This window comes from Oncorhynchus kisutch, linkage group LG8 (assembly GCF_002021735.2).
Source record: "Oncorhynchus kisutch isolate 150728-3 linkage group LG8, Okis_V2, whole genome shotgun sequence".
In the NCBI taxonomy this organism is placed as follows: domain Eukaryota; kingdom Metazoa; phylum Chordata; class Actinopteri; order Salmoniformes; family Salmonidae; genus Oncorhynchus; species Oncorhynchus kisutch.
Window position 1 is genome coordinate 31819760 of NC_034181.2, and position 13462 is coordinate 31833221.

General features: G+C 42.1%; 1 protein-coding gene across 1 annotated transcript in view; it reads left to right on the top strand.

Annotated features, from left to right (window-relative positions):
- The first annotated feature begins 254 nt into the window (after positions 1–254).
- Positions 255–13462, top strand: part of LOC109895110 (leucine-rich repeat transmembrane neuronal protein 4) — a 32744-nt gene continuing 19536 nt past the window's right edge. The window contains exons 1-2 of the mRNA XM_020488757.2: positions 255–802; positions 2391–3984. Coding sequence (XP_020344346.1) covers positions 769–802; positions 2391–3940 — 1584 coding nt within the window. The 5' untranslated portion in view covers positions 255–768 and the 3' untranslated portion in view covers positions 3941–3984. The remainder of the gene's footprint in view (positions 803–2390; positions 3985–13462) is intronic.

A 13462-nucleotide genomic window follows, 5' to 3' on the forward strand; every position in this document is an offset into this window, starting at 1 on the left:
CTCGGACGGATGCGCAAACCTTTCGGTGAATCGTTAAGCCTACATCCCTAAGAAGTATCGTATAGTTAATTGTGCAAAAACATACAAAAATCTTCAATTCATTTCGTTTGTGTAGGCCTATCCATCCATTCGATGGCAACACTACTGAGGCACGCGATATGACCGGGAGAGAGCATCCTGAATATCATTGTCTTGCAGTCTGAGCGCACGAGCATTTGCCAGCACTCGAATAGTCATTTTCTCTCATCAGGACCAGTTGCGACTAGACTAGAGAGCGAGAAAGGCGAAACACGGCAAAAACCAGTAATCCGCTTGGTTGAATCTCACGCATACACTGGCGCTTGCTGACTGGAATACACGCTTACACTGGGAATATCCGCGTATTGTGTTGCTTGTTCTAGATTCAAACCGCAGATAAAATATATAAACTTATTTTTAAAGTGTATTTTTTCATGTTAGACTATATGCGGTCAATGGGTTTTTCCGTCGTCATCTGTTGAATAGACTACAGTGCTTTTTCTTTGCTTATATACTTTGAGTCGTGGTATGCAACTGAAATAAGGAGATATACGGCTACTCCATACTTACAAGACTTTGAAGCAAAGCAGTAGCTCTGCAGTGCAGTCCGTTTGGCCAAGGAGCAAAGTAGCTGCATTGGCTTCGTTGAGTGGGCTAGTTCATCTGTGTTGGTTAGGCTATTTGTCCAACCAAGTGAGGACTGCGCGCGACATGCGGGCTTTGGAATCAAGCATCAGAGGGCTCTAACCTATGAAAAGGAGCCGACACCACGAAAACATGATGGGTATGTTGAACATCATACAAATGTGTTCCATTTGCCCAACTACATTGCTCTCATGGAAGGCAAGGCAACTGCTCAAAGACAAACGAATCACGACATTGATTACATTAGGCTATTGTGACAACCCATGTGTTATGTATTTCCTATGCTATTGGAATATAATTGAAAGTCCTATAATTCCAGAACAAAATACAGAAAAATTCCTAGAAGCATAATATGCCATGCAGACCCTCATGAAGGGAACACTATTATCAATCTGCCGTATGCTAATGCGAATGTGCCGCCGTTGTAGGCTAGGATAGTGGCCTTTATGAAATTAGCCTACCAGGCAGACAGGATTTCTGCATCTGAAACGTCTTGCTATTAAGTTATAGCTTTGATAACTTTAAGGGTTTTCTCGAGTTTGTAACCGCAATTTCATTTTCTTAGGAGGGCAAGCTATGGTAAGTAGTCATAATACAGCTTTGATATAAATAAATAGTCTTCACTTTGATCAACAGGTTTCCTATGTTTTTGGTCTCAACAGTGTTCAATCTGCCTTCATGGGATGCCGTTTTGACACTGTTCTCATTAGCAAAATGCAATGCATTACATAGAGACCGAAATTAATAAAGAAGTCAAAGGAATCAGGGGCTGATTTGAATTGCTTTGATTCTGTTTAATTACTAACCAGAAACGTTGCCTAGCCTCTTCTTTAGTCTTCTTCTGTCTCAGTTTGTTATTTGCATTTATACACAACTGAGCTGTCCTATTGTCCCATGATATAGTATTACATAAAACGTCCAATTACTTAAATGAAAGTATTATGGTATGTGAGACTGAAGGTCACCACTTTTACAACAGGTTTTATGTCCCAATAAATGTGTGGCTTGAGGCTTGGCTAATAGATTCTTTGAAATTACAGATCCCCATCAATTATCTTTGAATTTACAGATATTCCTGCTTGGCCATTGTCTTAATCATAATAGTTTATTGAAAATAATTATAGAGCATGATTCCTTTATAGTTGCAATCCCTCTTGAACTACTCACCTTTCATTTTACCTCACATTACTCTCAATATCACCCACAGGAATTCAATGTTGATGGATGTAATTTCTAATTAATGTAAAAAAGCACACTCGCAGCTGATCTCTTGCAGCATGCAGCTCTTGCATTTAGGTTAGATGTTTTTACCATACACTACCACAATCACTCTCCACTATTTCCCTAAACAACCCATAGGTATGGTACTTTAATTCAGATCAGTGTTTCTCAACCTCTGACCGTGGACAGGCACCTCAGTGTGTGTCAAAACATCTGGGATGACACTGATTTATCTTATGTGCTAGTTTGAATGTAAGTGATTCTCCAAGCAGGAAGGACCACAGCTTGCTGGTCTCCTAAAAAAGTTGAGAAGGCTGGTTTAAGCAAATATTGCTGAACATGTATTGTAGATAATATTTCCCCTCCCACTTCATTCACAGTGTCAAAATGTTTATTCTCAGCATGCTCTCATTTTGAATTACATTATGCTTACTGACATAAATGTATGCACTTTTTGAGTGTCCCTATCTCCACCCCCCACCCACCCCCCACCCCCATTTCTGCAGGATCCCTGATGCGAGATAGATGGCTCATGATCCCATTGTTGATGCAGGGCTGGCTGCTAGCGTCTCCAATCAGTGTTCGTGAGCGCCCCTGTCCTCAAAGCTGTAGATGTGATGGGAAAATAGTATACTGTGAATCCAATGCCTTTCGGGACATGCCAAACAATGTGTCTGTGGGATGCCAGGGCCTCTCTTTGCGCTACAACAGCTTAGTGAATCTCAGCGCTAGTCAGTTCTCAGGCCTCAGTCAGCTTGTTTGGCTTTATCTTGACCACAACTACATTAACTCAGTGGACAGCCAAGCCTTTCATGGGGTACGGAGGCTGAAAGAGTTGATCCTCAGCTCTAACAAGATCACACAGCTACAAAACAACACTTTCCATACTGTCCCTAACTTACGCAATCTTGACCTCTCTTACAACAAGCTGCAAGCCCTCCAGCCCAGTCAATTTCTGGGCTTGCGGAAGTTGCTTAGTCTCCACTTGCGGTCCAATTCTCTGAAAACTGTCCCAATGCGGGTTTTTCAGGATTTGCGGAATTTGGAGTTTCTCGATCTTGGCTATAATCGATTGAGAAGCCTCACTCGAAATGCCTTTGCTGGGCTTCTTAAGCTGATCGAACTTCATTTGGAACACAACCAGTTCTCCAAGATCAACTTCTCTCACTTTCCCCGCCTCACCAACCTGCGGGCACTCTATTTGCAATGGAACCGAATTAAGTCAATAAGTCAGGGTCTAACCTGGACATGGACGTCCTTGCAAAAGCTGGACCTTTCTGGAAACGAACTGCAAATAGTGGATTCCAGTACGTATCAATGTCTCCCCAACCTACAGACCCTGAACTTGGACTCCAACAAGCTTAGCAACATGTCCCAGGAGACAGTGGATGCCTGGATCTCCCTGACCACCATCAGCCTAGCTGGTAATGTGTGGTACTGTAGCCCCAGCATCTGCCCCTTAGTGGCCTGGCTGAAAAACTTCAAGGGGAACAAGGAGACCATTATGATTTGTGCTGGGCCTAAGGAGGCCCAGGGAGAAAAAGTGATTGATGCAGTAGAAACATTTAGTATCTGTAAGGTCACTCCCACCACCCCTTTTGTCTCAACCACAGCCTCCCTCAACACCCCATCTCAGTCTGAGCTCCTGCCCCTTCCCACTTTGTCCAGGGTTGATGAGGAGTTGACCCGCAGTGGTACGGCCATCCCCTCCCCTTCTGGAGCTTCCCCTACCACCCCAGAGCAGGATTTTGAGTTTGTATCCTTCCATAAGATTATTGCTGGCTGTGTGGCACTTTTCCTGTCGGTGACTATAATTCTCCTGGTTATTTATGTGTCCTGGAAGCGCTATCCCAGCAGCATTAAGCAACTCCAGCAGCGCTCCATGGTCAAAATGCAGCAGAAAAAGGTGCAGGAAACAGAACGCACCCTCAGCTTGCCTCTGCAAGAGTATTATGTGGACTACAAACCTGCAAACTCTGAAACTATGGAGGTGCTCGTTAATGGGACTGGACCCTACACATACACAATCTCAGGATCCAGAGAATGTGAGGTATGATGCGTCACCCTCCTAAAATCCATTTCCACTGCGAGGCACGAGAGGTAAATTTCTCAGTGATTTTGGGGATAAAAAAATGTTCAATTTTTTTTTATCCTCTTTCTGTGTCTGTTTGTTGGATAGGAAATATGAGTCAGTGCACGGTGACTTGAGTCTGCATGCCAGGGTGGTTCAGATAAACCCATTTAAAGTACAGTTTACCTCTCTGTTAAAAAAAGAACCATCATGAATTGATTGAGAGTTAGAGAGTGAAGCTCAAGTTCAAGTTTTCTTGCACTCCCATTTGCATTCTTGTCTTACAGTGCACTATAGGCAAAATAGAATGACTTCATCAAAAAAGTGAGACGTGCCAGATCAAGTCACTATGCAGTGATTCTTTTCCTATCATGTGTGTATTTGCTACCTTGCCAACGGCTTTGTTTGTGGTAAATACTTGATTCACTTGATTGGTGACTCCATTGTTTGTTTTTATACATTGCATTCAAAGAATGTTAGTATTCTCCCACTGTCCTTTTCTCATTTGTATGTGATAGTGTGAACTGAATGTCATTATTGTCTTATTTGGACTCTCTCTCTCTTACTTTCTTGATAGTGATAAATCGATTAATGGACTTAAAATGTAATAATAAATAGACAGAGGCTATATCTTTAACACCTCTCGGGTGTAATGGCTGGGGCATTACATGAAAATAAAACTCAGTTTAAGGTATTGCATTATCAAGTACATAAGATCCTCAGTGCAAAACAGTCTGTTTCTTTTAAGATAAGTTCTATCTACATTGCCATCTCAAACCTGGCCCTGTCTCTCTCCCTTGGTCTCTCGCTATGCCTCTGTCACTAGATGTTTCTGGTTCTAGACAAAGAGGAGCAAAGCCAGGCCGTAAGCCATCACAGAGGCCCTTGATGTTGTAAGAAGGCAGTCAGGCTGTTTTCTTACAGTAAGATGGACCTTGATTTTATTACAGTAAATTGGAAGTCTTCATTGGAGATCTGAGACTAAGCAAGAGGCCGTCAGTGTGCGTTGTATACAATGTGTAGTGAGCTACACTGAGTGATTTAGAACTGAGTCATAGAGGAATGTATACTGTAGAGGTAGAGGGGGAGGGGAGGGAAGGTTAGTGAGGAGATGTAAAGTGGAAAGAAGGTTCATGGACTTCAAATGTATTCCCAATACTACTTCTACCCTTCAACATATTACCACTATTGTAGCCAAACATCTGTATTTCCTATGATTTCTCTCAAAGCCTCATTTGATAAAAGAGTCATCAGATTTATTGTCATCAGTTCATTGATTTATTAAATTGCACCACCAGATTATTCTTTTTCTGACATAGGGAGCCCCAGCAAATCACTTACTGTGAAGCCTTACAAATTGAGCATAGCAATAATGTAAACTATGTGATATTATGTCCCTCTGGCCCCCTGAATTACAAGGCATCTAATCAGATTAACCCAGTCTATTTTGCTCATGTGCCTTTACAGCGACAGTATTACAGTATACTGTGCAATAATACTTATCAAAACTAAAGCCATGGCATACATATTTTGACTACTGAAGATGGAAATGCATGCTGCAAAGTTGCTTTTCTTTTTACATAACCATTTGTCGGGACCACAGCTACACTCTTAGAAAAAAATGTGCTATCTAGAACCTAAAAGGGTTCTTCGGCTGACCCCATAGGAGAACCTTTTGAAGAACCCTTTTTGGTTCCAGGTAGAACCCTTTTGGTTCCAACTAGATCCATTTTGGGTTCCACGTAGAACCCTTTCCACAGAGGGTTCTACATGTAACCCAAAATGATTCTACCTGGAACCAAAAACAGTTCTCCTGTGGGGACAGCTGAAGAACCCCTTTTTCTAAGAGTGTAGACGCTAAGGGATTGAGAGAGGAAGTCGGACAGAAGACTAAATCATTTGCCCATTCTTAATTAGGCACTTTTACCTTTGCCCTTTATTTATCTGATGCCATGTATCAGTCTTTTCCTGTCCTGCTGCTTGTTGGCTTTTAACAGACTGGTAGATTGTTATCAACAGGGCATGCGTTGCCCAGGGATTGCCACTTGAGTCTGCACCTCTGACTCCCTCTGATTCTGTTTCACTACAGCAGTAATCAGTCTGGTAATTAAAAGGCTAGCAGTGCCCCACCACTTTTGATTTATTTGAATAAAAAATATTGATGCGAAAGCATTAAAAATGTGACTGTTACTGGGTTAGCCGTAGCTAGATGGTTAGCTAGCGAAGGATAAGAACGTTGCCGGTGAGCATTGCAATGGAACATAAAGAACGAATGACTGGGTCACTTCCGTAAATATCAAACTAATTGAACTCTAGCAACCAGAAGATGAGAAAGTATGATTTCCTTTATAAAAAAAGAAAATATAAAGGAAAGAAGTATTTCTACTGGTAAATGTGGCCCCTCGTGATGAGCGCACATTTCTTTGTGGCCCCCACCCCCATCAAAGTTGCCCATCCCTGGCCTAAATGATGCAAACCTGCATAAAGCAAGCTCAACCCTGTGAGTTCTTTTGCCCAATTGTAGTTGTTGTCTCTTTGTCTGTGTATAGAAAACCCACCTGTTAGTATAATTACTAGGTTACTGCAGTTTGACAGGGTTTTCATCCTCCCCAGGGCCAGGAGTTTTTCCAGGAGTTTTTTAAAACCATATGACCTGATTAGAAAAACTCTGGTCCTATCCTAGCCCATATATAACTTTTTTTTACAACTGATTAATCACTGTCATACCCTACTGGATCCAGAGTAGGGCTGTTGCGGTGACCGTGTTACCGCCACACCCGCAGTCATAAGTCATGACTGCAGTGAAGTCTGGTCATGCTTTGGTAGTACCCAAATCACTAATGATAGTCAGGTCACTAATGGCCTGGTACTCACTAATGGCCTGGTACATGCTTTGGTAGTACCCAAATCACTAATGATAGTCAGGTCACTAATGGCCTGGTACTCACTAATGGCCTGGTACATGCTTTGGTAGTACCCAAATCACTAATGATAGTCAGGTCACTAATGGCCTGGTACTCAGGGCTCTATTGTCCCTCCATCAGGTTCTAATGGTCTAGTACTCAGAGCTCTATTGTCCCTCCATCAGGTTCTAATGGCCTGGTACTCAGGGCTCTATTGTCCCTCCAACAGGTTCTAATGGCCTGGTACTCAGGGCTCTATTGTCCCTCTATCAGGTCTTAATGGCCTGGTACTGAGGGCTCTATTTCCCCTCCATCAGGTACTAAAGGCCTGGTACTCAGGGCTCTATTGTCCCTCCATCATGTCTTAATGGCCTGGTACTCAGGGCTCTATTGTTCCTCCATCAGGTCCTAATGGCCTGGTCTCAGGGCTATATATTGTTCCTACATCAGGTCCTCATGATCTGTTACTCATGGCTCTATTGTCCCTTAACCACTCTGACATGCAAATACAATCAAAAATCACACCAAACACTTATCATCAAAACAGTATTGTGATTTTAAAACGCACCTGACTGTGATGAAGTTCAACTACATGTTGAAACTAAGTGTAAAACATGGTTGCTGTGGATGTTATTTCAAAGCCTAACACAACGAAATGGACAGCGCATTCTAAGGTGATGATTAATTCAAAACACTCATTGGCATATTAGATCTTATGCATAGGCTTATGAGCCCATGCTTGAAAACCCCACTGAATAAAATAATTGTTTTCTTTACATAGTTGAATGTGCTGACAACAAAATCACACAAAAATGATCAATGGAAATCAAATGTATCAACCCATGGAGGTCTGGATTTGGAGTCACACTCAAAATTAAAGTGGAAAACCACACTACAGTCTGATCCAACTTTGATGTAATGTCCTTAAAACAAGTCAAAATGAGGCTCAGTAGTGTGTGTGGCTTCCACGTGCCTGTATGACCTCCCTTCAACGCCTGGGCATGCTCCTGATGAGGTGGCGGATGGTCTCCTGAGGGATCTCCTCCCAGACCTGGACTAAAGCATCTGCCAACTCCTGGACAGTCTGTGGTGCAACGTGGCGTTGGTGGATGAAGCGAGACATGATGTCCCAGATGTGCTCAATTGGATTCAGGTCTGGGGAACGGGCGGGCCAGTCCATAGCATCAATGCCTTCCTCTTGCAGGAACTGCTGACACACTCCAGCCACGTGAGGTCTAGCATTGTCTTGCATTAGGAGGAACCCAGGGCCAACCGCACCAGCATATGGTCTCACAAGGGGTCTGAGGATCTCATCTCGGTACCTAATGGCAGTCACGCTACCTCTGGCGAGCGCATGGAGGGCTGTGCGGCCCCCCAAAGAAATGCCAACCCACGCCATGACTGACCCACCACCAAACCGGTCATGCTGGAGGATGTTGCAGGCAGCAGAACGTTCTCCACGGCATCTCCAGACTCTGTCACGTCTGTCACATGTGCTTAGTGTGAACCTGCTTTCATCTGTGAAGAGCACAGGCCGCCAGTTGCGAATTTGCCAATCTTGGTGTTTTCTGGCAAATGCCAAACGTCCTGCACGGTGTTGGGCTGTAAGCACAACCCCCACCTGTGGACGTCGGGCCCTCATACCACCCTCATGGAGTCTGTTTCAGACCGTTTGAGCAGACACATGCACATTTGTGGCCTGCTGGAGGTCATTTTGCAAGGCTCTGGCAGTGCTCCTCCTTGCACAAAGGCGGAGGTAGCGGTCCTGCTGCTGGGTTGTTGCCCTCCTACGGCCTCCTTCACGTTTACTGATGTACTGGCCTGTCTCCTGGTAGTGCCTCCATGCTCTGGACACTACGCTGACAGACACAGCAAACCTTCTTGCCACAGCTCGCATTGATGTGCCATCCTGGATGAGCTGCACTACCTGAGCCACTTGTGTGGGTTGTAGACTCCGTCTCATGCTACCACTAGAGTGAAAGCACCGCCAGCATTCAAAAGTGACCAAAACATCAGCCAGGAAGCATAGGAACTGAGAAGTGGTCTGTGGTCACCACCTGCAGAACCACTCCTTTATTGGGGGATGTCTTGCTAATTGCTTATAATTTCCACCTGTTGTCTATTCCATTTGCACAACAGCATGTGAAATGTATTGTCAATCAGTGTTGCTTCCTAAGTGGACAGTTTGATTTCACAGAAGTGTGATTGACTTGGAGTTACATTGTGTTGTTTAAGTGTTCCCTTTATTTTTTTGAGCAGTGTATTTCCACAAGTCTGGGAGAGAACATATAGCCCTAGATGATGCTGTTGGTTCATGGATTGTGCTGGCCGGCTCACAGTTAGCCTACAATTATAGGAAATGTGTATTTGATTTTGATAGCCTAGTAATAGGGAATTTTTATATTTTCATAATTAATTAGCTACACAGAATATTTCACCATCCATCTCCTCTGTCTCCTTCATTCCTTACTCGAGCGCTCAGAGGGGCTGTCTACAGTTCTATGTTTCATTGCGAAAAACATGTTGCTATCGATGTTCCTGGAACAGATTTCACTTGGTTTCCCAAATTAAGCACTGGTTAGCTGCAAGAACAGGGTTGTAGAGCCCATGACATGCAGAGTTTGGGTTGAATATCATCTGATGCGCAGTGAGAGCATCCTCCTCAAACAGTGGTTGATGCATGGACTGAACTAAGTGTTCTTATATTTATTTTTCAGCTGCTAGTATTAAGCACAGCTCCACTTTCAAAACAAAGTAGCCTACAGGGCATCATTGAAAAACAGACCGAAGGGAAAGCTTGTAACCTCCATTCGCTATTCGAGTGCATACGGATGACATGTCTTTTTTACCCTGTCCCTGTTTGATAACGGGCCATTCTAAATTTAAACTCATTTTACATATTAGTAAAGACAGATTAAATTGGGAAAATATGATCACTTAATGAGAGAACAGCTGTGCAGTCTGAGGCAATGATCAGAGCTCAAGTTTTTTTTGCTACATTCTGAAATCATCAATAGCCTATAGTCGCACCATGCCGCCCATATATGGTTTGATTTCTAAGACATTCTAAGGTTTGTATTATTCACAACTAAAGTTGCCAAATAACTCTAAATCTAGCATATATAGGACCTGTTTCAAATTATCGCTTTACGCTCAACATAGCCACTTCATATGCACACTCACTCCGGAATGGAAGTTATTATTATTATTATTTTTTATTCAGCTAAGTTCAATTATATTATTTTTACTATAAAATCATATAATATAAAATACTGGCACCACCTTATAAGCGTATCTTGTCTGATCATTTAACAAGCCTACAACCTATGGCATGGAGCATAGCCAGATAACATGCAGTAGGCCAATTCATCTTCTCTTCTGAATTCTTTTCTTCTTCATATCATAATGTTTCTTTAGACCTGACTAAAATAAATGATAGATTTATTGTGATGGTGTATAGTAAACTGATTTCTTAGACTTTTCTAAATGTAGATGTTCCAAAGGCACGCATCAGCGGCTTGTAGGCTATGCAGCTTCTAGGCCTATGCATGGAGGTGTGGAGATGCTAAACTTGTTTATGTTCATTAGCGGTCATATACCTTGAGATCGGCAGTCTTTTGAATGACAATAACCGGCTGACAAAATGTCATGACCGCCACAGCCCTAGTCTAGAGTTTTACCTGGTTAGATTACCAGAGAATTCTATTTGCCCCACCACTCTGGGACCTCTGGTGCCACCTCTGGAATGTTAAAAGTAATGTCATCCATTATTAAGTGCACAGGTGCAGAATAGCTTCTAGTCTGGAGGACGTCCTCACTATCTAGCTTTCATATGAGAATGTGGTATGGGAACACTAAATGGAGGACTTAGTTAGGGGTTCTGCTGGCTAGAATAACTAATAGCCCTGCAGATGAAAAGAGCAGAGGTTTTTCCTCATCTCTGTTATCCCTTGTCATCTCTCCTCAAGGGGCAGCCAGAGCGGCTGGAAATGTAATAGGATATCTTATATGCCAAACATCACTATGCAGAGTGAGTATAAACACAGGAGATATGTCCTATTAATATGAGACAATTAAGATTTTAATGACATGTTGGGCACATTCCATTTCCAGGTGGAAACATTTCAAGTCCCAATAGCCCTACTTTCTTGTCTCCACATTCTACTTTTGCCCTCCCTCTGGCTTTGTAATGTAAACGTTGGCAGTTCATGTTTTCAAGATGCTATCTCAAGGATTGGGGAGTAATTCAGTACGGAGGGAGATTTAATGACAGAGAAAAACCCAGAATTTCTCTGTCCTCTTTGCCTCCGCTGGTCTTTTTCGATCTCAAGTATCACTTTGAAATCAAGGAAAGTGTTTCTGTATTGTAGACGTTGATTCGATTTAAAGAAATGTGGTTAGAGTATGGCTGAATCAGACACAGGTAGACAGCATCCTCCGAATATTCCTCAACAGTACTCAATTACTAGTGCATGATACCATTATTCAGATGAATCTTTTAATCTGAATGGAGATGTCATGACCCAGTCCTAGATACTGATTACTTTTCTTGAAAGGAAATCTATTTGACTGATAATGATGGACACATTGTTAATTTAACCAGGCAAGTCAGTTAAGAACAAATTCTAATTTACAATGACAAGCATTTTTACCTCATTTAACCTCACAGTCACAGCTTCTTACAGCCTATAGTACATCAATATACATCATTTTTGGCAATGGAAAATGTTATATTTCCAACTCTTTTTGTAAGGAAGAATCAGAATCAGATCCAGAACTTTAATTATGTGTACCAGTAAACCTGTTGTCACTCATTTTCATTATAATTTACTTTGATAAGGTTTTGTACATCAGTGGTGCTGACATCTTCAGCTTTTTGTGGAGCTCAGGGACCTCATGTGACTTTTAATGCTCTTCTGCGCTCCATCCATGCCGTTGTCATGTGCTCCATTTAGTTTTGCTGTGACATTACATTTTGTAATGACACAAGGGCTGACCAATTCTGATCGTTTTTCCACTAATTGGTCTTTTGACCAGTCACATCAGATCTTTTCACATCAGATATTATTCAGAGCTGATTGGTCAGAAGACATATTAGTGAATAAAAGATCAGAACTGGACTGCCTGTCCTCCAGCCACTGTGAGAATGGAAGGAGGTGGATAGGGAGGAAAGGGAGAGAGATCAATATTGCATCTTCTGTAAAACATTCCCTGCACAAATAAATCAGCGGGTGAGATTATCCTTGGAGCAGAGAACAGATGCATTTAATCAATTGGAGATCAGAATTTTGTATCGATCTCTCTCCGTATGCGTGTTGGACATTATTGAACTGCCCTGTTTCTGGCAATTCTTCTGGATCTCAGTCAATCCCTATCTCTTTCTGGGGGATTGAAGACCAGCATCCAGGAAGTATGGAGGGCATGGTTAGCAAGAGACTGGTAGACTATCCAGTGAGAGTTAACATGAGAGTTAAGGAAGAAGTTAAGTTGTTAAAATAAATACATTTGCACCCAAATAAACAGACATAATGAAATACAGTGCGACCATCTGTGTACTAATGATCAAGAATGAGATGAGTGAGAGACAAGCTGGTTTGTGTATGTGTGCGTGCATGCATGCATTAGCGCGTGTGTGAAATAGAACAAACAAAGGCTCTTTCATAACTAAATGAAATTGGTTAGAGATTGAACTGAATTTAACATGTTTTTATATATATATATATATATATATATATATATATATATATATATATATATATATATATATATATTTATGGTTGTCCATGGAATCAAGGCTCTGCCTATACCAAAGTCTTTATTGAGTCATCTTGACATTGAGTCTGGTTTCATTCACAGTTGAAGGTCAATTCTTGAAGATAAATTGTTTTGATATTCGTAAAAACTATTTGATTGAAATGTATTGTTGCAGATTGGCAGAGTGTGCCACCACAGAGACGTAATGGGGCCCTGTGAGAGCCAAGGCTAAAAGGCTAATTGGTCGTTCTCCAGTGATTGATGTCAAGGTTGTCTGGACATGCCAAATTAGTAGTGCCCACGGCGAGAGGTTGGGTAATGGCTCATGAGACAGGGTGTAGCCTTGAAGCTTACACAGAATTGCTTTGGGAGAAGCGAGACACAAGATGTCACTCAAAATGCTGTCAGATACCATGAGGCTGATTCATGGAGGGACTTTTGACTTTTTGGGTATGCTGCCCTCGTAGGTTCAATTGATTTCATCACACTCAGACAGGTGCTCATGGCAACCTCATTCTCAGTTATTTTGATCAAAGCAAACTGAAGTGGGAGAGGTGAGGTTGTCTACAGTTGAATTAAACCATCTAAACTTAAGTTGATAAAGCGCAAGTTCTCACAGAATGTTGTAGGCCTGTTCTGTTATTACATAATTATGAGTATGCATTACTGAATACACATCAGCTAGCACCCATTATATACCCAATACAGAATTCTGAGCTACTAAATCTGAAACCTACAGTACATAGTATGAAGGAAAGATTGGGAGCTAAATATTGGAGGTAGTGTCAAGATTTAATGGCTGGCCTAGACACTGGCACCTAATGAAACCAGCTGACTGAGTTGAGACTAG